The 24,459-nt window shown below is 44.7% G+C and overlaps 2 protein-coding genes across 6 annotated transcripts in view; one reads left to right on the top strand and one right to left on the bottom strand.

Annotated features, from left to right (window-relative positions):
• LOC118508806 (angiotensin-converting enzyme) overlaps window positions 1–24,459 on the bottom strand; it is a 76,117-nt gene that overhangs the window by 39,555 nt on the left and 12,103 nt on the right. The gene's annotated exons all lie outside the window — the stretch shown is intronic.
• Window positions 8,963–11,585, top strand: LOC118508818 (skin secretory protein xP2-like). Its single transcript, XM_036048560.1, has 2 exons — window positions 8,963–9,044; window positions 9,821–11,585. The coding sequence occupies exons 1-2, from the start codon at window positions 9,033–9,035 to the stop codon at window positions 10,877–10,879; spliced, it is 1,071 nt and encodes a 356-aa protein (XP_035904453.1). The 5' UTR covers window positions 8,963–9,032; the 3' UTR covers window positions 10,880–11,585.

Here is a 24,459-nt window from a genome sequence, read left to right on the forward strand (position 1 = left end):
AACGTAAAACTACTTCCTTATGTCGCACTGTTGATGTTTCCACTGTTTTGTTGCCTCTGGTAGCGGATGTCGCTGGCGGATAGTACGCAAAGATTGGGCATACTTTTTTGGGGTAGGCTTTACGATCCACCGACAACGGCCATGAAAAACGTTCTTAGCGAACCGTGAAGAGATGCCAACCGTTAACTGTCTTCCTTTTGCTTTGTCTTAGGTTTAACGTTCTGAGCGGTTGCTTGCGGGTGTGAGTAAATATTGAATTAAATGTTGCTTTAGGCAAGAACTCTTGGGCCATGCATGAATGATTCATTCTAATAAAAGACATTTAGAACAGTGAGCCTATGTCTCATGAAAACGTGTCTTCACTACTTAAGGCAGTTTGCCCCGGTTAGTATTCTTTATTTTTAAGGACTAATACAGAACTTGTTTTCTGTAAAATTGCAAATTTATGAAAATGTATATACTAAGGAAAGGGTAACGAAACTTGTTCATGAAGCCAAAATCTCTTTTACAATATCTATTAGAAAATGTTCCTTCTTCTTCTTTCTGGCTTTCTGTGACTTGGTTTCACCCTGTTACGGGTGTAGTCAGCCTTGCGTACGGGGAGGCGGTTCAAATGGAATTTGAACACCGGTCCGGTCGTGTGAAGACCAGTGCAGCTGTCCCATCGGCCACCGGACCGTCCCTAAGAAAATGTTCCTTGTTTTCAAAATTCTGGGCAAAGTGAGGCGTAGCTTTATTCATTCAAGCATTACCAATAAATATTTCAAATAAATAACTTTCTCTGATGAGGAAGTAACAATTGATAATCTTTCTCTCTCTTTTTTGCCTTACGACCTCTTGGGTCATGCCGACCATTTCTGACCTTCTAGAATAAAATAATATATCTTATTACTTGATATTATAACTTGACTTTGGGAATTTCAAATAATAGATACTGGTAACGGTCCAACACCGTCTTGTGTCAATTTGATATTACAACTGTTCTAGGTTTCGCTTCAAAGTAGTCTTTATTTGGTCCTACCACGAATGTGCTTCGTATGGACGGTTCATAGCTTTCATAATTTATTGGTTTGGTTGTTCGGTGCTATTCTCATGACACGACCAACTCACCAGAGCCTGGCTAGTCTAACACGCTGTAAAATAATGTTATAATCTTACAGCTCGTACAGTCCCTTAACAAAGAACTAAGAACTAAGGTATTTTAAAGAACTATGGGCTCTCTATGCTAAGGGATAACTCTTATGAAGAACCAAATGGTGTTTTACAAGATTATCTTCACATCAAATCAGACACATCACTTGATTTCACAAACAAGCGAGATACAACACATATAACAGACAAACATTAGGAGTGAAAGGAAAGATTTTAAGGCACCAAACTACAATACCATTCGCTCGGCAGAACTTAAAAATAATCCTCCGGTAGGCATCATCCCCACCCCCCAGCAGATCTCGAATTGGAACGTTAAGCGTTCTGTCGATGTCCCGAACTGCGTCCAATAAGGAGGATCGTGCTGCCTCGTACTCCAGACAAGACCATAGAATATGATCTATGTCATGGTATCCGAGCCCACAGCCACATGTTTTGGAGTCGGCCCCACGCATGTGCTCGTGAGGTAGGATCAGCCTATCAAAAAGAGACCCTTTCCGAAGCGCGCTTTTTAGCCAATTGATCTGTCTTTTCATTGCCTAGAATACCGCAACCAAACAAGAGATATTCGGAAACCTTTAAAATTTCTTTCATAAAGTAGTCTGGGCTCTTAATTGCCTTCACAGACTTTAGTGCTTCGACAGCACTTAAGCTGTCGGAGAAGATGAAATATTCGTCTGGAGGACAAGCATTTATGATCAATAAGGCGTAAAAGATTGCGGCGAGCTCCGCTATATATATTGAGCATGGTCGGCGTAGTTGAAAAAATTGCTTCGGAATCGATGTTATACACGCCAAAACCGTATTTGCTAGCTGCTCTGCAGAGAATCCGTCTGTATAAAATTGGTTTCGGTTCAAATGGCCATACTTTTCCACAAAATTGCTGGGAATTGTCGTCCTGCGAAGAACACATTACTTGATTATGATCCAAAATTTTATGCCCAAAAGTATATGAATTTATAATTTTAACACGATGTAGCTGTCTGAACCTCTGCTTACTTCTTGGGGCTTGAAAATACACCTGTCAATCCCTAGTATTAAATCTCTAGAGTCTGTTAAAACAAGCACATGACATTCGGTGATGATGAACTATGTTCGAAAAACTTATTCTAGCTTCCATTGTCGTCTTGAGTATATTTATGCTAAAATAAGAAATTATCCACTTAAAAACTTCATTAAATAATTCTTTGAAAGAAACATAAATGCACTACAAAACAGTCATACCACTGTTTGCTTGCCTTTTCTTTTCTGTTGATTTTTGCATGACTTCCTGCTGCACCTGCGGTAAATAAGTCGTTTGAATCGATCATCCCTCTTTCACAAATAATCACTCAATACCACTCAACCGCGTCCGATAGATGATGAACACAACGTCTCAATTAGCAATCATGACACAATTTTTGCCCACCGTTCCATCTCCCCCCGTTCGCCACACCATTTCATCAGCGTCCCATTGCTTGCCGAGCGTCGTCCTTCCGTCACCGTTGAGGAAATCTGGGCCGATGTGAAAGGAAAAGTAAGCTCCCGTGCGCATTGGATTAATTTAATCCGCCACCGTTGAGGGCTTCTCCCTTAAGGAGTGTACCTTCTCAACCATGCACTCACGGCGGTGCATTGCAACGATGCAAATGCAAATACCTCACCGCCACCTGCACATCTTGCACAAAACGGAGTCCCTTGCCGTAATTAGTTCGACTTTACCGTGACCGTCACCGTGGTGGTGTTCGGGGGAGCAAAACAGTTCCATCGGGTTGGAAAAATGCTGCTAGCCTGATGCACAACCGTCGCAAATGCCGTCCGCCCGATTATGTCATCCCGTATCGCTGCAATCCCGTTCAGTCGACCCGGTTTCCCGGCCATATGTTTGAGTAGGACGAACGATAGCACCCTTGATTAGCTGCCGGTTGATCGGTTAAAACGGCGTTCAGCGGTGAGAGTGAAATGGTTGGAAAAATGTTGAAAAATCAATGAAATTAACACATGGTGCCGTATTTGAAAAACTGCAGCAAGGTAAGGCACCCGAACCACTGCTGATGGTGCTGATGGCGATGACGATAGGCAGGATGATTGATGGTGAACGCGCGCTCGGCCGTTTATTTATTTATTTCGTTTTTCCTTCGCTGCCGACGGTGGGCTTTTCCGTGGGGGCCTTTCTTTCGGCTCATTTAAACGTGTTACCCTTATTATTTTTTTCATTCGTCATCGAAACGTGTGCCAAACGGGGTGGCCCATTGCGCACGTTCGTTCGGGTGGTGAGTGTAAAAACATTTCCAAGAGGAAATTAACCCACCACCTTTGCGAGGAATCAATTGGAAGATGTTTGCCTAATTTATGCAACCCATTGGACGCTGGTAGGTGAGTGGCAATTTAAGTTTGTTTCTTTGCAGCGGACAACGTATTGGGCCACGCATTTTGAAAACAAAAAACTTAAAACTCAATAAAAAATAGCTCCTGCTTCTAAAGATGTAATAAGCGCCCTAAAATATGGACAAAAAGTCCTTGCAGTCATACTGCCCGACCGTCACAATCGACCGCTAGCCACCTTGACACATGCCATTTTTTGTTGTTGTAGCTGCAGCAGCGTAGTAACAATCTTAACTACGCTGACCCACTTTGACCACGGTGCTTGTCGTGCTGGTCCGATCCATTGAATCTTCCACCGTCATCCCCAAAAGCATCGGATGCAGTGATGCGATCGTCACGATCGACGATTCGGTGGCAAATGGATCAGTCGCAAACAGGACAATCGCAACAACTACACAAAAAGCTAGGGGCTAGTAAATACCCTTCCGTTCAAGTCTGTCTGATGATCGCAAGCGGCGATTGACAATTTCTCAAGCCTCAAGTCTTCTCCATTGCGGGATGGGAGTTGCGTAGTGGCGTGCGCTGGGTGCACTTGTGCATGCGAGAGACCTGCATTGGTCGGTGACAGCTAGCGAAAGTGTGAGCCATAATGCCCGCGTACAACAAGTACTCCGCACGAGAGACGATCGTCTACCAAGAGTGCACCATAAACAAGCGGCAAACCTGTGCGGCCCGATGCACCACCGGTGGTGGCCTTGGGTGAATCATTTACAAGCCTCAACAGGCCTCAGCGCTCGAATTTTATTTTTTATTATTTATTTAACGCACCTTTCCGATCGGCACCTTTATCGGTGGTTGATAATTGAATTGAATTTTATTGAAAGCCCCCCTCCCACCAGCCGGCTTTACTGTAGAAAGCGGCTGTGCGGTGCAGCTTGTTGGCCCACACCAACAATTGCTGGTGACCAAATCGTAAAAGAAGGTGAGCCCACAACCACGCCGACTCGGGCACTTTCTTATCGTATTGGACAGCTCGCGTTACAAAAACAAAAACAACCGCTCAATTACGCCAAGTCGGAAGAAAATCGGACCTACCGAAAGGTTCGTCGCTTTGCCGACCGTTCAAGTCGAGTGATGCTCCGCAAGTCACTTCCATCTACACGTGTGAATGCGGGTGACGTTGTTTGAGGAAATTGTACGCCCAGCGTCTTCGTAACCGATTGACCGGTGCGTGTGTGTTTGTTTGTGTGAAACGTGCGCGGGGAATGTTTGTTGTTGTTTTTCCTCGCACGGGTTGCTTTTCCACCACCTTCACGGTACAGGTTATGTGGCTTCACACGCGATGTTAAAGCTGACCGGTAGAGTGTGGACGAATTGCTAACGCGCTTTCGTGAGGATCGCCCGGGTTTTCCTTTTTGCGGTAAGAGAATTTTCCCACCCGGAGCTGGCCGCACGTCAACGTAAAGGGGTGTGTACGCATTACCGGGGTGGTGGTCATTCGCAAGGCGTAACCCGGTTATTACAAATGACCGAACCGAACATCGACAATGGGACGCGACGTAAATCAACCAATTATGAATGCCTTGTTGGAAGGCCTGGTTTTCGTTTCGTGCACTTCGCTTTTCCTGTTACGAACTGAAGAGTGCATTGGAGTTGGTAAAGAAAACAAAGAAAAAAATAAGAAATCTGTTTGTTTGTGGGGAATAAACTGTGTTTTGTAGCTTTACATAAATTTAAATCATTAAATAACTAGAACCACAAAGCAAACACAGAAGAGGTTTTTAGAACGAATCCAACCAGCCATTAGGTACAATGTTCTGTTTTGGCCCTGAAACACGTTCTCAGCTTAACTTCCTCTTCCGGCTTGGTGAGACAATAGTTGTGGAGATTAAAAGACACCTCACCGGTGGGTGGAATTAATTAACGACTTTGTATCCAGACTTTAGATGATACATTTCCCGACCCGAAAATTGAGTTAGCTAACAGAAGGGCTCGCGGTCTGGTGGATCCGTTTATTCCTTTTTTGGATTAATTTTAACATTTTTCACACACTAAAGCTGTTTAAGTGTGCTTTGTTTGTAACACTAGGTCCAGTGATGCAATCGATCAACTGCTGTTGGAGATTGACTAAAAACTTGTAGTTGGTGCCAAATGCCTGATGTCTCACCGAACTCATCCCATCCCTTCGGCAGCCGTTGAGTATTCAACAGGACCCATATTAAATATTGCATTTGAATTTCTCTCTCGCTTGCCACCCCATTCGGATGATTGTTGAGCATCAGTTAGATTGCTCAACAAATAGGAAAATTAAACTGCCGCACGTGTTAACTCAATTGCTGTGCCGATTAAATCGCGTAGCTAAACAATTATTAAACCACAGTGCAAACGTTCCAATCGTCAACCGTCACGGTTGCAAATGTAATGTGCAAGTAAGCCAACGCATTTTATTTTCTATGTTTCGAAGCCAGCCGTTTCGGATGATGACCAAATCCAATGTTGCTTTTACACAGTCCCAGTCGAAGGTTAGATGCGTTTTCTTCTGCCTTCACGGTTGCCAAAAATACACACACACACACACACACAACCGGACAGCAAGTTAGGCGCTAGTGTGCAAACCCACCGACAGGGATGTGTCGCAACCGTCTCATATTCCGTTTCTAACGATTTTGACCATTCCCGGCCGGGTGGACCGAATTGGTCTGTGTTTTTGTCCCACACGATGTGAGCATTTTTCGGTGCTACTAGCTCAGTGGTTACTCCGTGGCGTCCTCCATCTCGATACGCTCCACGCAGGATTATGCTTCTCCGTGCCTATCCTCCACCGACTTCTACTTCTCCGCGGGCTGTCAGACCACGCGCAGCAAGGAAAAAGAGAGCTAACGGATGGCGCCGGCTGACCTTGTCGCTGGGTAGTGATGGTGATCTGATGTGTTCAGATCACGATCACGATGACGACGCGCATTGATGGCTTTTTCCTTCCCTCAGTGTGCCCTCACAACCTGGCCAACGGTTCGCTGGAAGTACGGCCGAAGTGACACGAAAACATGATGGCTTAAGCAGGGATGTGATTTCTAATTTTCCAACACTTGCCATTGATTCCGTATGTATGAGGATCCGTCGGCAGCAGCAACAAAACAACGAAGAGAAAAAAACCCAACCACTTCATGGAACTGTGAACGAAAGTTGTGCTTGTGCGCGAGCGTCCACATTGAGCGAAATTGGCAACGCACTATCTTAAAACACGGCCAAACATCTGCGAGTGTTAGCTAATGAGTGCCAGATTATCGGCAACGCGTAACATTAACGCGATGGTTTCATGGCACTTGTACCGACATGTCAGTGTCGGGAATCGTCACAGTGGTTACACTCATGGCGCTACGTGATGGTCGTTTATCATGCCGCACCGATTGCAGCAGCAGCAGCAGCAGCATGGCGATGCACAGTTGGCCAGCATTTGTCAAGGATTTTTAATTAGCCTTTTTCAGTGACGGACGATGTAATGCTTTGGATGGTGTGCAGTGGGATAAATGGGGCGAGCACTTTGGTGTACTTCGTCCTCGGTGAACATTTAAAGGAATTGTAAGTCTTCAACAATTATGAAAGGAATCAAGGGGAATGTCAAGATTCAGACTGTATTTTATATTATTTATTTCTTTGGCGATATATTTACACTCAGCACCATGTATCATCAGACTATTACTTGTTGTCTTAATATTACCCAGGATATTATGTTTAATTAAAATTAAATAAAAATTAAGGATTTGAAGTGCAATAGATGATCTCGACTGTTTTTTTTTTCTTCAACCTAGTCCTAGAGAGGGCCAATGTCCGATACTCTATGGGGAAATCTTTGGGAACTATTTTCTTTGGGTCAATTCAAATCCTGGCATACGCTAATGACATTTGATGACAGTTTGAATCATTTCAATCTAGTAGAAGCTTGCCTAAGGAGCGAGCTAGAGGCACAAAATCTTGGCTTGGAGATTAATGAGGCGTATTTCTACATATTGGACCCTAAGAGGATCTGATAACAAACACTTCTTTACACAAGACGTTCAAAACTTTATCTTTTTTTTCTGGGCACTACAACCTCGAAAGGACTTGGCCTGCCATTTCTGGCTTTCTGTGACTTAATTTTACACGCAGTAAAGTAGTCAGCCTTACGTACGGGGACTTCATCTATCTGGGGTCAAAAGTCACCTCCGCCTGCAACATACACAATATATGGACGACACTGGGACTATGTAGAACATTTATAGTCTCTATACTCATAATCGATTCTGAGAGACCGAAATTGCTCAATAATGACACAAATCTTCTTAGCCTAATTGGAGAAGAAGATTTTCAGAAAGACCATTGACTCCATGTATGTAGAAGGACAATCGAGATATCACCGAAATGATAAGTTCTACAAGCGGTACGGTGATTTCACTATAATGCAGCACATCAGATTTGTCAGGCTCTGTTGGTCTTGTCATGAGAACGGCACCGGATGAACCAGGTCTTAGAGTCCTTTTAGGCCGTCCAAGTAGAGAGAAGAGGCTTGGAAGGCTCAGGTTGTAATGGATTGAAGGCGCAGATACGCTTGCCAAGAAGATATTAGATAGACGATGATGCTCAACAGCGAGGACCATCAAGGACTTGAAGTTGACTCTAGAAAGACTGCTACACAAACTTGCTTATACAACTCGACTAATCATTATTGTATAAATAAAGTAATCAAACAATTGCAAACTAATCTGATTTCCTTTCCATATTGTTGTTTGTAAAATATGAAATAAATTTCCAAAGCAGCATGAACTCCAATTTGTGAGCAGCGAATTCTTACCAATTTTTAAATTTATTCATCTTTTTCACGACCCGCAGACCATGAAGCATTCTTCCGCTATTTGCAAGCTTCCGCCCTAAGCAACCCAACACCACATAGCGCACAAAGAAATTAGCTACAACAATCGACAGCAAGCAGGAAAACAAAAGTTTGCAACATGAGAACGAAGAACGAAACGAAGTCTTCTCCTCACATAATTTGTTTAACCTTCGGATGATTTCCGAAAAAGTGCATCACGCACCAAAACGGTTCAACGAACGGCCCAAAGACAAGGGAAGTACACTGAAGCGTTCTACCTCGCCTGGGTATATCTGAAGCTCACCTCCGTCTAGGGCTGGCATACTGGGGATTACTACTACTTAGCACTCACACCACTCACCGAAAGCCCTACCACAGCTGCGATGGCTGAGTGCAGTCAACGCCGCACTAGGTCTCTCGCAACAACACTTGAGCCCCGCACCACGAGTTACCCGATCCAAACCCATCCACCGGCCACCGGCTAAAGGTGGGGGATCCTTGGGTGTACCGGGGCGGCCCGGTCGAGCGAATCGCGCGATGCCACCGCGAAATGTGTGCCCCTTTCAGCTGGTTTGCTGGAGGGGAGAGTGCTGGCGAGAGAGCGAAAAGTGTATCATAAAGTGGCTTTTGTATAAAAGACGTTTGCGACCTACCAACATCATCCAGTATCTCTTTGGACTCTGGTATTCCAGTATCCACCGTACAGTGCAGTACAGTTTGTAAGCGTATCACAATGAAGTCTCTGGTACGTGCAACATGCAGTGGTTCGGGGGAAGGTTTTGGGGCTTAAAGTTAACAGTGGTCCACGTCCTTCAGGGACATTCAAACTGATGTGACTCTGTGTGTTTCTGTGTGTGTATTGTGCGATCGGTGCCATTGGTGTCAGGACATTTGGAAAAAATGAACATTAAGTGAAGCTTCATCCTTAAAATCATATCGGTTGATGGATGAAGCGCTAGAAGTTCTCTGCAAGGATCAATACGCTAACGCTCGATGCCAGCCACCGTAACTTCGCCCACAGTTTCTGCGTTGGATGTTATGCGTTTTGCATTTGTATGCAAACGGCAAAACTAGGCGATTGGCACGAGTTCCGCGACTGGACTGGTGAAACGTGTTTGTCTCCTTCGGAGCGGTGTACCATCTCCTAGCTCCTGGTTCACTGTTCGGTGGCCATCACTTTCGCACCTTCGACAGAGGCGTAGTACATGGCCCTTTTTGTTCGTTTTTGTTGTGCAAAACTGCATCGTGACAGGTGAAAACGGGTCCACCCTGAGAAAACAGGGGAAACGTGCCTGGTTTTGCATGACCACTTCCGCTACGTTAATCGCGGTGGAAGTTAATGGAAATGATAACGGCTGGTGGAAATTGATTCACCTCGATACGATACACCGTGCCCGAAACGTTTAGGCACTATCGCTGCAAAACTGCTTTTTTTCGATTAAATCAACTCCCTTTCGGTGTGTGGAGTTACGCTACCGACCCGTGCTATAATGTATGCAATTTTGTTTCCTTCTTCACCAGGTGTTATTGGGTTTGACCACCCTACTGGTCTTGAGTTCAGCGGCCGAACAGAAGCAGCAGCAGGCGGCGGCCGAAGAAGCGAAACCAGCGGAGCAGGGTGAAAAGCGCCATGATAAGCGTGGTCTGTTCGAGCACGACTTCGGTGGACATGATTTCGGCGGCCATCAGTTCGAATCGTACGGCCACGGTCACCATCACATCGATCTGCACCCACACCACGAGAAGACGCTGACCGTCGTCAAGAAGGTCCCGGTCCCATACCCTGTGGAGAAGCACATCCCTGTGCCGGTGGAGAAACATATCCCCGTCCCGGTGAAGGTTGGAGTGCCGAAGCCTTACCCAGTCTACAAGACTGTCCACTACCCAGTCAAGGAGATCGTGAAGGTGCCCGTGCACGTTCCAGCTCCGTACCCGGTGGAGAAGAAGGTCCCGTACCCAGTCCATGTTCCGTACGATCGTCCCGTCCCGGTGAAGGTGTACGTGCCAGCTCCCTACCCAGTCGAGAAGAAGGTCCATGTGCCGGTGAAGGTCCATGTCCCGGCCCCGTACCCAGTGGAGAAGAAGATCCCGTACCCGGTGAAGGTCCCAGTGCACGTTGAGAAGCCATACCCGGTTGAGAAGATCGTCCACTACCCGGTCCATGTGCCAGTCGATCGCCCAGTCCCGGTTCATGTTGAGAAGCCAGTGCCAGTCCCGGTGGAGAAGCCAGTGCCGTATGAGGTCATCAAGAAGGTCCCGTACCCAGTGCATGTCCCGTACGATCGTCCCGTCCCGGTGCACGTTGACAAGCCGGTGCCAGTCCCGGTGAAGGTCCCAGTCCCGCAACCCTACCCAGTGTACAAGCACATCCCGGTCGCGGTCGAGAAGCACGTCCCATACCCGGTCAAGGTCCCGGTCGACCGTCCAGTGCCCTACACCATCGAGAAGCACGTCCCGTACGAGGTCGAGAAGCCAGTGCCGTACCCGGTCAAGATCCCGGTCCATGTCCCAGTGCACCACCATCACGAAGAGTACCAGCACGATCATGTTGAGCTTGACCTGCACCAACACCATCACTAGAGATAAACGTTTAGCATTGTGATAACCATAGGAATACCTTTTTCCCCCTACACTTCCTACGACATGAAATCTCCCCCCGCGCCTCCCCCTCCCAAACAAAACGACTCCCATTACCTCCGGTTAGTGTCCCGTTATGTAATAGCTAAGTGTACCATCGAAACCCAAACAAACACACACAAGAACTTCAAACACGCCGTCATTCACAGAACACAGAAAACGAACACACGAGAGAAGACACACACACGTGGAACGAGAGTATAACGACGCAACCGACGCAATAGTTTAAACTCACTCGATGAGTGGTATCGATCGTCGATTTCAGCTCGATTGATAAGCATAATGTTAGTGGTAGCGAGCACACGCGCATGCGCAACACTGAAATAGCTGCTAGAGAAAGCGGCTGAGGAAGCTGTTAAATTTCATAATTTCTTTATTTACAACTTGTTACCAATGCGAAACTGCAGAGCAAACGCGGTCAAAGCTGAAACGAACGATGCGTTTGGTCCCAAAACTTTTCTTTTGTTTTCTGTTAGGATTATCAGCGTGGTTGCGAAGAGCGAAGAGAGTGTTGAACTATGGTCGGAAAGACTTAACTAAAATGAAAAAACTCGTAGCGATGAAAGGCGGAAGAAAGACAAAAGAAAATCAGTGTTGAGAGGAGAGAAGTAAAAAAAAAGAAGAAAATAAAATCATTGTTGAAACCAAATCGTCTCGTGCGTGTTGTGGCTGTCTGCTGTGGAGGTTTTGTTATTATAATGCTAGTCCGAAAATTATGGCATAAGGTGGAAACTGGGTTAGGGTAGGTTTTTCTTTGGCAGATCGTTCCGTAACGAAAGCATAGAAATTGCTATAATTTTTTTTATTGTTTTTTAAATGAAATTTCTCTAAAGTACTACCAGTATGGCAATATGTCAATGCAACAAGGAACCCAAGAATATTAAATCTTTATTGTAGCTTTTATACACCACCGCTGTTGTTGAGCAACTGTGTTATACATTCCATCAACTCTCCCAACACACGATCGCCAGTGCTTTGATCCTTGGCATTCGATTGTTTCACCATTTAGCCTCCACTTAAATGTATGATCGACCGATTGCATGCATGATCCAGTGGTTAGGAGAAGAAATGTTGAGCAATGCCTAACCCACAGACCTTGCACCGCAACGACCGCGAACGGAAGGCGCGAGACCCGAGAAGCCTCATGCAGAAACATACATACATTCTCGCCACGGTTACTCGATCCAGTTTCTTCGATCTACCGCCAACGATCGCAATTAAGCGTCACTGGCTGTTTGCATTGCGCTAGCATTTCCTTTCCGTTCGCCATATGCAACCCGCCGTACTAGAACCGTACCGTCGCCAGCATGATGTTGCAACACATTCCCCACAACCTCAGGTCCGGCAGACTCCGGCACAACATGTGTACCTGCGTGGCTCACGATTCTGGTGAGACCGTTGTTGAAATATGGCTTCCTGCCGGGCCAGCTGGGCACTACCGACATCACGATTCACACGGCTACAACGAAAACCCACTGTGACACACCAGAACACCAAGAAGCCTTCCCACCTGATGGACGATCGATTCCTTTCGATTTCGTCCGAAAGGGAAAACAATGTCTATTCTTGCCATGGAGAGTGCCATCGAAGAGTGGTGCTGTTCCAGTTTTAAACGGCAGCATTCGGAAAGGCAAATCACATTAGAACGTGACTGTATCGCTGCTGGACGATCTTTAAATGAAGCGATTGGTTGGGGGGGGGGGGGGGGGGGGGGGGGGGTGATGGAAAGAATTAGATGTGATGTGAAACAGCAATGTTACCTTCATGAGAAACTGGTTCATCTTGTTCGGTACTGCGCATTTAATGCATGGTGAAGATTAATTAATGCTTAAAGAGGAATTTCTGCACACTTCATCTGTTCTTGCTAGCCATTAGATCAAAGCTGTTAAGAAATATTTTAACCATGATGGTAGCCATATAGGTTTGGTACATAAATCATAAATCTTGGATGTTTGTTCTTTTATTGGATGAAACTATAATTGTTAGCTTTATTCCAATAGAATACCCTGTATATTAAGAATTTTTGATCACAGGAGTATCAAACCGAGAAAAACGAAAATTTAATTTCGTTCAACACGTGTTTGCTGATTCAAAACTTGAAACATTTATTGAAATATTTCAATGAAATCTATGTGGATTATTTCACTGGATGAAACTACATCCGAAACATCAGATTGCATACTTTCAGGCTGATGATCGTAGATCAGATTTAGTACAACGTACAGTGACTAGCACATCCGCTACAAAATGTGTGTTACAGGAATACTTGAGCTGTTTAACAAGTGTAAGTAAAAATTAAAAAGTTTTAAGCTTAAATTTTGAATAAAAGGTCTTATTGAAACTATTCAAACCCCTTATTTATATTCTATGCTAAGTACGAAGCTTTCCTGTTGTTTTGTCTGTACTAGCCAGTAAAATGTATCTCTTAATCCGGAATACTTTTTAATAACAATGTAAATTTTAATTTGACATGATCATTTTTTTTTTAACTCTAGTTTATGATACTATTAGGCCTCAGTATAAATTCTCTGAACTCAATTTAATAACATTACCATTTGTTTATTTTAAATTTACAACTTACTTTATAAAGCTGAATAATTGATTTAAAGAACTTTAAATTAGGTGTAACAATAAATAATAACTAAATTTATGAATAACGATGCTCATTTAAGGGAAAATAATAAATATAAGGAAAAGCCAACGATGAGAAATCTATTTAAAAATCTAACCGTATTGCTTACATCAACAACGATGCAGTTTTTCTTTTCCTTTTTTCTAGTTACATTGAAGCCTAATTTCTCTCTTTACATACTACTCATACCGTACAGAAAACAGACAACTAAAGCAACCGTCACAGAACAGACGAACGAAGAAAAACGCGAAGCGAATAGAGAAAAAAAACATCAACATTGAGGAAAATTCCCTATCTCACGCTCGCCATCGCAACATCCAGTCCAGTTCAGCATGCGATCATATTTACCTATGATCACCCGATGGTAATTGCATAATTTATGAGCATTGCTCGCAAGATTGTATGCACTCGAGAGCCGTACTCGTGCCAGAGCGATTGATTGATGCGAGTTATTTAGAGGATTGGTGTCATTATTACCGATACACCGATATTACCTTGAAGCGGGCAAGATTTAGTTTAGAGAAAACTGTTTCCATCTGATCAGCAGACCCTACGTTTTTGATCGATTGTACTCGATCGATCGGATCTGCATGTGAATAAGTTAAGGGCCGCTATGAGAGAGTTTTTCTTTGCTACCGTTACACTGTTTATCCACACACACAACCTAAACCATGATTCGATGCAAAAACATCCACCTGGAACCTTGCACCGTACGGGATGAAAGTGAATGAACCGGGAGAAAGATCGCTTGCGAGTAGTAACACACATGCAACCACCCAGTACAGTGGGGCAGAGAGCGTTGTTGCTCGTGTGGTTGTAATAATAGTTGCATTCGCACACAACAACAAAAAACCGGGGCGCCATCAGCTACCACCTCTTTCACAAAACGATCAACAATTCGCATCGGCTCGGCGTTTGGCGGATGATATAATCGAACATTTAGAAGAGCACATAATTGTCTATCTCGGGCAGGCATTTGCCACCGCACGAAGACTTTGCAGATTGGGCGTCACTAATCGATACCCGACCCGGTCGGGTTGCAACTGTTGGCGTCCAGAAAAGGATTACGAGCCGTAGCTTGCGAGGCCCAAAACCGGGCTACCAGTTCGCATTTTCACCTCGCGAGTTTGTTTCGCACCAGGTTGTTCTGTGGAATCGAGGTCGAACTGTGCGGCTAAGATTCCGGCGCGAATGATGGCGGCACTTACTGGGTGCATTGTGGACGTATGTGTGTGTGTCGCAATGGCGAGTTGTCGCGTGTGCAGCGAGAAAGAAAATGGAACGAATCGAGAACGGTTACGGTTGTAAAATTTCCTTTTTGCCATTAAGAATCTAGTTTGGCGCTTCAGCTCCGACTCCGACAGTTGACTCCCGCTGGTTGGTTTCATGCTGCAATAACACACAAACAAACACTGCAGCGCGCCGGTTGGACGGGTTCAACCGGGCTGGCTGGCTGGTTGGTGGGCTTTATGGGCTAGAGATTGGTGAAGCGCTTGAAATGGCCACCCGGGCAGTTCGCGAATCGTTAGATAATTTTGTGTATGATCTCCCCGTGCGCAGGTGCCGCTGGGCTTATGTAACTGTGTTGCTCCTGCACGCAGACCGTAGCGTTCCAAGTATCGGACCGCACCGTCTGATGCACACACGCGCACGCGAACGTAAATGGCGTGCGGCGAACGGATTCGACTATAAGGACTCGAACTAGATGCGTGAGAAATGCATACAATGTCACTCAAGCTTTGGGGATTGGGAAACATTCGTGAAGACATTCGCTAATTGGAGCGCTGAAAAATAGGGAGCACATTTTCGCAGTCACAGCAACTAGATCGATCATGATTTTTATTCCTTCTGTATAGAATGGACTCGCAAATATATGGTTTCGTTTTTAATCGCGTAGGGGAAGGTTAAAACGAGGGCCATTGAGGGACGTAGCAGTCATGAAATGGAATGTTGCATTCAGTCAGGGGAAACTTGCAACTCCGCTGTGGAACTTTGCAATTAACAGTGGATTAAGGAAGCAACTAGCTTCTACTAAATTTCTGACAAATTTTTGCGTTCAGCTCGTTCAAATGTGCTCTTTGTGTGTTCAAATGAGTTGAAACACAGTTTGGAGATTTAACTCTCCGTGTCGAATAACCACTCCTTCCCTAAGTTTTAACTAACTAATACAAATTTTTTGGGGCGATCCGGAGGCCGAGGCGATAACGGCGCCGGTCTTCACACGGCAGGGCCGGGGTTCAAATCCCATCCAGACCGCCTCCCCGTACGCAGGGCTGACTACTTTGCTACGGGTAAAATTAAGTCACAGAAAGCCAGAAATGGCAGGCCGAGACCTCTCGAGGTTGTAGTGCCAAGGAAGAAGAAGAAGAATACAAATTTTTTAATTACTCTCTCACGTTTTAACTCACTCACTATGTTTTACTGACTCATGAGTTAAATAAAGCATTGGTAAATTGAGTCACGGTGACAAGATTATTGCAGTAAATACGATTTGTATTTGCCATAAAAACAATGCAATGCGATATTTAACTCCCGCGTGAGTTTTAACGAAATGAGTGAGTTAAAACAAAGTGAGGGAATTAAAATGAAGTGAGTGAGTTAAAACGTTACTGAGTGAGTTAAAAAGCAGTAGGTGAGGTGTTAGTCGGCATGCAGAGTTAAATCATAAGTAAGTTGAAACAACCCTTCGTTATGATTCAAATTCGCTGATTCATTGCTAAGATTTAACTCATTCACTCATATGACTCAGTTTGCACATCACTAAATCTGATCAAACACTCGGCAGCAACTCCTCAGCTGGCTTCAATATTCCAATGGCAATTGCTTTGCCAATTTCTCCTTACTTTATACATAATTCCATTATATGAAAGCAAAGTTCTTCAACAACCATTTTTGTAATACTTTCGCTCTTGAGCCAACAATTCCAGGTTGTTGTCTGTGAAGATTTCGACTGTGAAAGAACATTTCGCCAAGAAGAAAGAAGCAACATCGTGTATGCATTATGCAACCAGACACTCCTTTTTTCTCCAATCCATCCGACCACAAACTGTTCGATAAGCAGCACAGATCCACAGCAGGAAATTCGAAAATGTGCGAAATGCCCCACCTAATCGACTCATTACGTTACCCGCCCGGCACATGCTGCCAATTTCGTTCGATCGTGCATCATTGGCCTCATTTCAACGAACACAATGTGCAGCGTTGTGTTCGATCGAAAGGCAATAAATTTTTCTGTTAGCTATGCTTATTAAACTAATCCGAAATCACCTAAATGCCACCTAGACTAGAGTGTTTTTTCTCGCTCCCCGCAAAACATCCATCACCCTATCGGCGGCGATTGATGTGACCGACGTAGTTTACACATACTGTGAATTGAAAATTTTCCTGCTCCATAAAGAGTTTTTCCCGGTGTCCCATACCCTTGCACATGGAGGCGGCTAATTAATTCGATCGTTCGAGTAAATTTCACCAAAGTTTTTGATCGATTTCCTGTCCAGTTTTGCACCCCTACCGTTCGCGTTACGGTCCCGAGCGGCAAATATTGCACCGCCGTTTGGAATGTGAGTGTGTGGTTTCGATTTTCGTGCGCTTTTCCTTGACGCGTTTCGATCGGTGCTTTAATTTATAGCGTCGGTGCAACACCGTGATAAAAATCGGGTGGTCGAGACGAACGACTAGACCAATTTTCTACCATTAAAGTCAGTTACTAAATCCAAAAAAATAGTTTACTACTTTTACCTACTAGCTGCTACCCATCCACCATGAGCATCTTCACTGTGTATCCGTCCGAGAAAAGGTAGCGAAAAAAAAGCACACACACACACAAATCAGAAGAGGCAGACCTTCGTCGCCGGACGGCCAGAAACCAGCGAGGAGAGAAAAAAAAAATCATAAATTAAATTGACTGGCGTTGCGTGGCGTTGCTTACATCGTGGTTCGAAAAGTGCTTCGACAATTTGTGCGATACAATCGGTGGCTAGGGAGGGGGAGCGCGATATCAAGCAAGAAAAATAAAAAGAAGGCCTTAAAACGGCACATCAATATCTAAAAGTGCACACACGCCGTCGCACCGATTGGTTTGAGGCAACGCGTCGACACAGTGGGGGGAGAGATGCTTTTCGTCTGCAAAGGGATACCCATGTCCGCAAGGCAAAGGCCGGCCAGAGTCACTAATTCATGCGAACAATAAATGCTGTCTATGGCGTACTGATGAATCTTAAAGCATCTAATAGCAGCAGAAGCAGCAGCAGCAGAAGCTCGCTCAACCGTAGCAAGTGAAATTTTCAGATGACCTCGCTCAAGGAGAGACTTTTGATGCGCTTATAATCTGGCGGTTAGGTTTTCGGAGTTCTCATACTAAAACAAAGGTTCAATTTTATTTGCTGGAAGTTTCACAATACTTTAGAAAAGATTCCAACTCAATTCAGCTTCCATGCACTAATCCTTACGAAGAATAGTGCACAAGCCTTCAACAGCTCGTGCTGGTCATTGTTTTATGTAATGATAGGAGACAGAAATTCGGTCGGTTCGGTTCGGTATGGACGGAAAAAAATGTAAGCGAGCGGAAACCACATTACTCAATCATCATCAGGTGGTGCGCGTGGCTGTGGCTTCGATTTGACGATGGTATGAAATGCATCCGCACACACAGAGCCACCCGATCGTAAACAGAAGCAGTATGCTACATTTCACTCACTTGATCCGATGTTCGAGCTCAAGGCTGTTCGCGTTGAAGGATTTCTTTTTTTCGGGCAGGAAATGCGAGACGAATCGGTGGCGATTGAATCGAACAAAGAAAACACAATGCTGAAAGATGTCTGCTAACGCCATCAAGGAATTAAGCGCTTGAAGCCGTGTCGATAGACATCAATAAACCGCCTTCTCATTCTACCTGGGGCTAGTAATGGTGGTTGCAAAACTGTTCCCCAAAAATCTGCCTCCCCAAAAAAGCGCCCGCTGTCAATCATCGACCACGCCACGCGATGCTACAACCTTTAATCCCTTGTTTACGTAAGCGCCCCCAAAATAATAGTAAACATTGGGCAGGTCCGACAGACGAAAGACTTCAATGGGCGGTTGTAGCCGAAGCGACGAACCCTCCCAATTCATCACCGGCGGTCCGTGCTAAACCTGTGGTTCCATTTCATGCCATTGCTCCAAATACCGATCGACCTAGTTTCTGTTTTCTATCTCATCAGTGGCAGGCCCTCCGAGTTCGAGACTCGGCCCGATCCAAGCGGACCGGGGAACTTTGCGAACCTCTCTCTCTCTGTGTTTTTCCCGATGTTTGTCATGTTGGTGAGTTTTATGCTACAGCCTGCAGCCCACTAAACCTCACCATCATGTCTCCGCAGGCTACTTACAATCTACCTTCCCAGGCGCAGGCTTACTGGGAGCTGAGAGCAGTAGCTCCAATTGTTAAATAGGGGACCAGGGGACACCGCTTCGGTTTCACGGGCTCGCAGACGCCACCCAATCCCTTTTCCGGTCCTGCACACCGGTGACATGGTTCGGGTAGGGTTGATGAGTTGAAGGGTTGGTGAAGCTATTGAAACAATTGAGGGTAGATCTAATAAATTTATTTACGTCCAAACATTTCAGAGTATGGAACAAAAACCCCTACAATTCCCTTCCCCAGAAGTCAAGATTATGGAATTGCATGGTTTGTATGCAATTTTCGTTTCCATTCGCCCTCTGCTAGCCCACCATGAAAAGTGAAAGCATAGCAGGTCAACGCCATTTGGCCAAGTTACCTAGTGTGGCCGGGCCAATCGGGGGCCGTAGTACATACGCGTGCCCTGCCACTGTGGCCGGCATGTTCATTATGACTTCATGATGCGATTCGTCGCCGTTCGTTCCTGCACGGCCACCCTTCTTCACCTTCACCGCCCTCACCGGGTCATTCAGGCAGTTGACCCTTAGGCCGGCGGTAGCATAATGTGTGCCATCGAGATTTTTTTGTGTGTGCTATTTTCTCACCGTTGGGCCATCTAGCCTCGAAAACAAAAATGATCTTCATGACGATCCGTAAATGGAGAGATGCCAGAGAGAGAGAGAGAGTGAGAGAGAGAGTGAGTGAGTGAGGGAGAGATCGAGAGCTAAGCTGGCAACAAAATAATGCAAGAAGTAAGCAACACGAACGGCGATTGCGCGCCGTGTAGCTACCACGCTGCGTGCCCTCCAGTACGAATGGGAAAGGTAAACCATTAGACGCAGAGAGTGTTTTGTGGGGTGCGATGGGGCTCAGAGGAAGCCGCGGTCGATGGAGAGGAAAAGTGCAAAAGCAAAAAAAAAACGCAACAACACAACCACGGCACTAGGCAGGGGCAGATGAAGAAAACGAAAAAAAAAGCTGTGAAAAAAGCTTCCAGCATTGTTGCATAATAAAAATCTATCATCAAAGACCGTATAACCTATATCTTACTTATTAATCGTACCGGGGACAACATGCACGCAAACGTACGAGCGCGAGTGCTGGTGGTCGAGAATAGGAGAAAGAGCATTTATGAAAAGTAAATTTTAAAATTGGTTAAAATTGGGGCACACCTAACGCACTTAGCTTCATTAGACCGACCCGAAAAAAATCATCCCCCGGATAGAAAATTGTCCAATTTTGCCTTCACCATTAGGACGGTTTCACACCTCCCGATATGGGAAATGGTTTATACAGTGTGCCGCTATTGTTCTGCAACGGGTGTGCATTAGGGTTTTGAGTTCTTCACCTTAGCTGTCATCAGATGCAACTAATTGTTGGCAGATTTCGTTGCTGATTTGACAGCCAGCTTTTTCGGCTTACATTGTTGCTAGTGCATCTGAACGGTGCACCTAAACTCGCAAACCATGGCAAGCGGTTGGTTACGCATGTGTTTCGTGTTATTTTTGGTGTACAATTGATGAGTACATGGGCAAGCGAAGGGTAATTACAGCAGAAGCGTGACTGTTGGGTTTGCCGAAAAGTTAAGCCCAAAAGGAGGAGTGAATTTTATTTATATGTTTAATAATTTGTATTTTAAGATTATTATTGTTGTCTTTAAAGAGAAAAAATACATCTTTAACTGCATAAAAGAAATGAATATGTTGTTGTAACATTTTTTTCCAAAAATAATAAGAAATTGGCAAAAACAAAAACAAACATGGATGACGGACAAAAATGAACAAACATGAAATTAATTATCAATTAATAAAATGTTTAGTTTAAAACAAATAACGTGTAAGTATTATAATGACGCAATGCACTTCTATTAGCAATAATTCAGTAAAAAGCACTCTAATATAACCACTACAATAGTTCAGCATTAGATAAGCTAAAAACGATAGCAAACTTGAAGCATAAAGGCTGTGCGTTTGTTATGTCAGTTTGCATTAAAAGCCATACGACAATATACATTAAACTAACAGACAAAACAAAAAATTTAATAAAAAATAAATTTTGTGGAATAAATTTGCTTTTTAATTTAACGTTAAAGAAGCATTTTACAACAGTAGGTCCAAGAGCCTACTCTAGCCGCATCACCGAAGATAGCTGGCAACTTCATCATGATTGTTCTCAATAGAATTGTGAGTTTTTCAACTGAACAGCAGACCTTACCTACCTATCACGTGATTATCCATCTTGCCCCCCAAAAATAGTTTGATAAGGTCTTTGGAAAAAAGTTTTCCCAAAAACACTATTTCAAACGTCGCTCTCACCGTTGGAAATGTTTTTTTACGAGCGTCGTCAGTCATTTCAGTCATTGTTCAGCCCGAGTGATCTGATCTTCGACATTTAACGCGTACATTATAAAACAAAGTATCTTTTCTCCTGCTTTTTCTTCAAGAATTTGTCACCAAATCTCGATACCGTTCATGTTTTAGAGAAGTGATCAGCCAACCCATTATCCCGTCCATGCTGGCGGAAGCATGAACGTCATCACTCCAACTCAATTTGGGACTACCACGCCTAGTCTGTTCGTGTGGACTGCCAAAAAGGACTATACGGGCTGGGTCGTCCGGTTTCATTCTTATGACATGACCAACCCACCGTAGCCCCATGACCCCACGATGGAAAGATCACCATACGTAAAGCTCGTCATTGTAACGGCTCCTCCATTGTCCAGCGAAATCCTTCTCAGCATCTTCTTCCCGACCGTGGCTAAGAGAGATTCATCAGTTATTAACTGAGTTCATGTCACAGAAGCGTATGTGAGTACTGAGACCACAAATGTTCATAGCAGTCCCAGCTTTGCCCGACGCAGCAAGTATTCTGAGCAGAGAACCGTCTCTGACTCGGACTGTAGTATGACCGGTGGGGAGCCAGCACCCTTACGCGTAGCTCAACATCAATGTTGTTGTCGGTCCTGACTTTTGACCTCAAATTGGTGAAGTTTGTCCCCAGAAGGTTTAAAGTTAGACAATTTCAAAGGTGTATTATACTCACAAGAAACAACTAAGGCAATACTCACAAGAAACAACTAAGACACATTGCAGCTAGTACAATTTCGCATCACACACAAAACTAGATAATTTAAAAGAATAAATCATCGCTTAATAAAGTGCTTTCAACATTTTATAGCACCCAGTTCTAGTCTGCCCCCCCCCCCCCCACTTCCCCCCGAAAGCCCTACAGTATTCTTCAAAACCCCAACAGTAGCAACGAGGGAATAACTGCTGCTGCTGCTTCGCCTGCTCACTGCGTACAAATCTTCCCCATTGCGCTCATGTTGTGTTCATGCTAAATCTGACCACAATCAACTCATTCGCGTCGTGCGGCCTAGCGTGGAATTTTCTTTCAAGCATCTAGCGCCACCAGCGAAACACACACAATAGTAATTATGATGATTTATGTGACACCTTCGAATGGGCAGGACGGCGCGTGTAAGGCGACGTGCTGCTCGCGAACCTTTGCACTTGCGAGCTTGGTGCAGCATGAATGTGTAGTTCAGCCGGGAGCATCGGGCGGCCTTTTCGGTGAGGTAATCGAATCAATTAAACAATCACTCCGCTCGGTATGTCACAGGGTGCCCGGAAAGTGAAGTCAGCGAACGGTAACATCGAAGAAAGATATGAATTTTAAGATGCATTATGAGGTTTTAAAGATTACTATCACAGCACCGAATCCTGCTTCCTTAGAGCAGCTGTTTGCGCTTATGTTCGTGTGTTGTATCATAGAGGGTCAACATCATGTTACCGACCGATTTGGTGAATTACGTGACGCTGTTAGGCGTTATGTTTAATCGCGCATAAACCTCGTCCAACGAGCACATATGGTGTGCTCATCCAAAAATTGCAAACTCTCCCTTCCGAACAATCAATTACCCCTTTTAGCAATAATGCACGTTTGCCCGGCTAGATCATTACTAAACTTCCGAGAGGGATTCCGCCATCCCGGTGTACGCTAGCCGTGTTAGGTCCGGTTCGTTGACACGCGCTGGGCCGCAACAACAACGCAGTCGCGGAAAACTGTTTTGCCAGGTTTGCCAATTTTTGCTCGATTTTTTGTTCACCATCTTCCTTACCACACCACCAACACCCAGGTAGTGGACGCTACCACTACCACTACCTTCCAGCTGTTTCCTATTTACTTGCGTAGGTTTTTCTTTCCTTCTTCGATTGCGTTGGATGTTGGTTTTGCTTGGTAGGATTTGCTGCCACGATCGTGGCTTATGTACCGCGTGTACACAGGCTCGACAAATCGATTGCATACAAGCAGGCGGGTCGGTCGCATCAGTGCCGCGCATTGCGCTTTTCTCTTCATTGTTGGATCGAACGGGGGAGAAGGGAGGAGGGGGGAGGTGGAGTTACGCTTACTTCGCCCTTGCTTGTCGGCTGTCCATAGTGTGCTGCAGCAACAACGAAAAACCTCCAACTTTTTCGATCGCCTACCAGTTGCTTCTTCATTTTGTTCTTTCACGTGTTTTGCAACCGTGGGGCACATTTTTCCATTAGTTTCTATATATTTTACCAACGGCCACTATTTACATTTGCTTCGTTCTCATCTTCCGGGTGTTCTTTTTCTTTTGCTGCCCAACAAACGTCTAATTGCCGGTTGTTTGGCGTTGGTAAGCCGTATTTCGTTAGGCTGTAAAGACTTAGCCAGCCCGCTTGTGTGGACGATCTTGATCGAAAGCTGCGATTGCATTAAACGCACTGGTATGGAGTGTTTTGGGATTTTCCCCGTCCGATTTCGGAAGGCCGACGGCTTTCCGGCAAACTCATCGCTTGGAAAGCAATAGAATTCATAATCCAATCAGAGCGGATGCGCTCGTCCGAGGCAAACGCGGCGAGCGAAAGAGAGGGAGAAAGAAACGAATTGAAAGATAGGAAACTGTTTGACGCAACCTGGCCGAGCTGGAAAAGGAGAATTCCCGAGGAAGGTTTGATTAAAAAGCTCACCAAAAGAAAAAAGGGAAATGCATTGATTTTAATTGACTAAAGCATCGCTCGTTTCATTCGATTTTGTTGCTTTTTTTGCATCGTGACTTTGATTTTTGTTTATCGTTTTTGCAATTTATTTAATCCATCTTGATCTACCAAAATAACAAATCTGCTTCTCAGCCCCATAATTAATTAATACTGAATTAATTATAAAGGCCATGTAAATCATGTTCCACTATTTTTTTGTTTATAAAATAATCCTCTTACACACATTTAACTATAACTTATCAACAGTCTAATAGTTCATAATTACTAATCAGATTATCTTGATCCAAATCATTGCCCATCAATTATACCGGTAGATCACGGCAAATTTTCCTCAATCATTCCTCACCAATCGTCAGACATTAATGGGCGCACCTGGTACAGGAAGACACAGCTGGGTGCTGCTGCTGCATATGTATGCCACCCTCTCGGGTTCAGCTTTGATTCGCCCTGGAGGAGTGCAAAAATCACCACTCAACCGCACCATTACCTT

The sequence above is a fragment of the Anopheles stephensi genome, chromosome 3 (genome assembly GCF_013141755.1).
Source record: "Anopheles stephensi strain Indian chromosome 3, UCI_ANSTEP_V1.0, whole genome shotgun sequence".
Classification (NCBI taxonomy): Eukaryota; Metazoa; Arthropoda; class Insecta; order Diptera; family Culicidae; genus Anopheles; species Anopheles stephensi.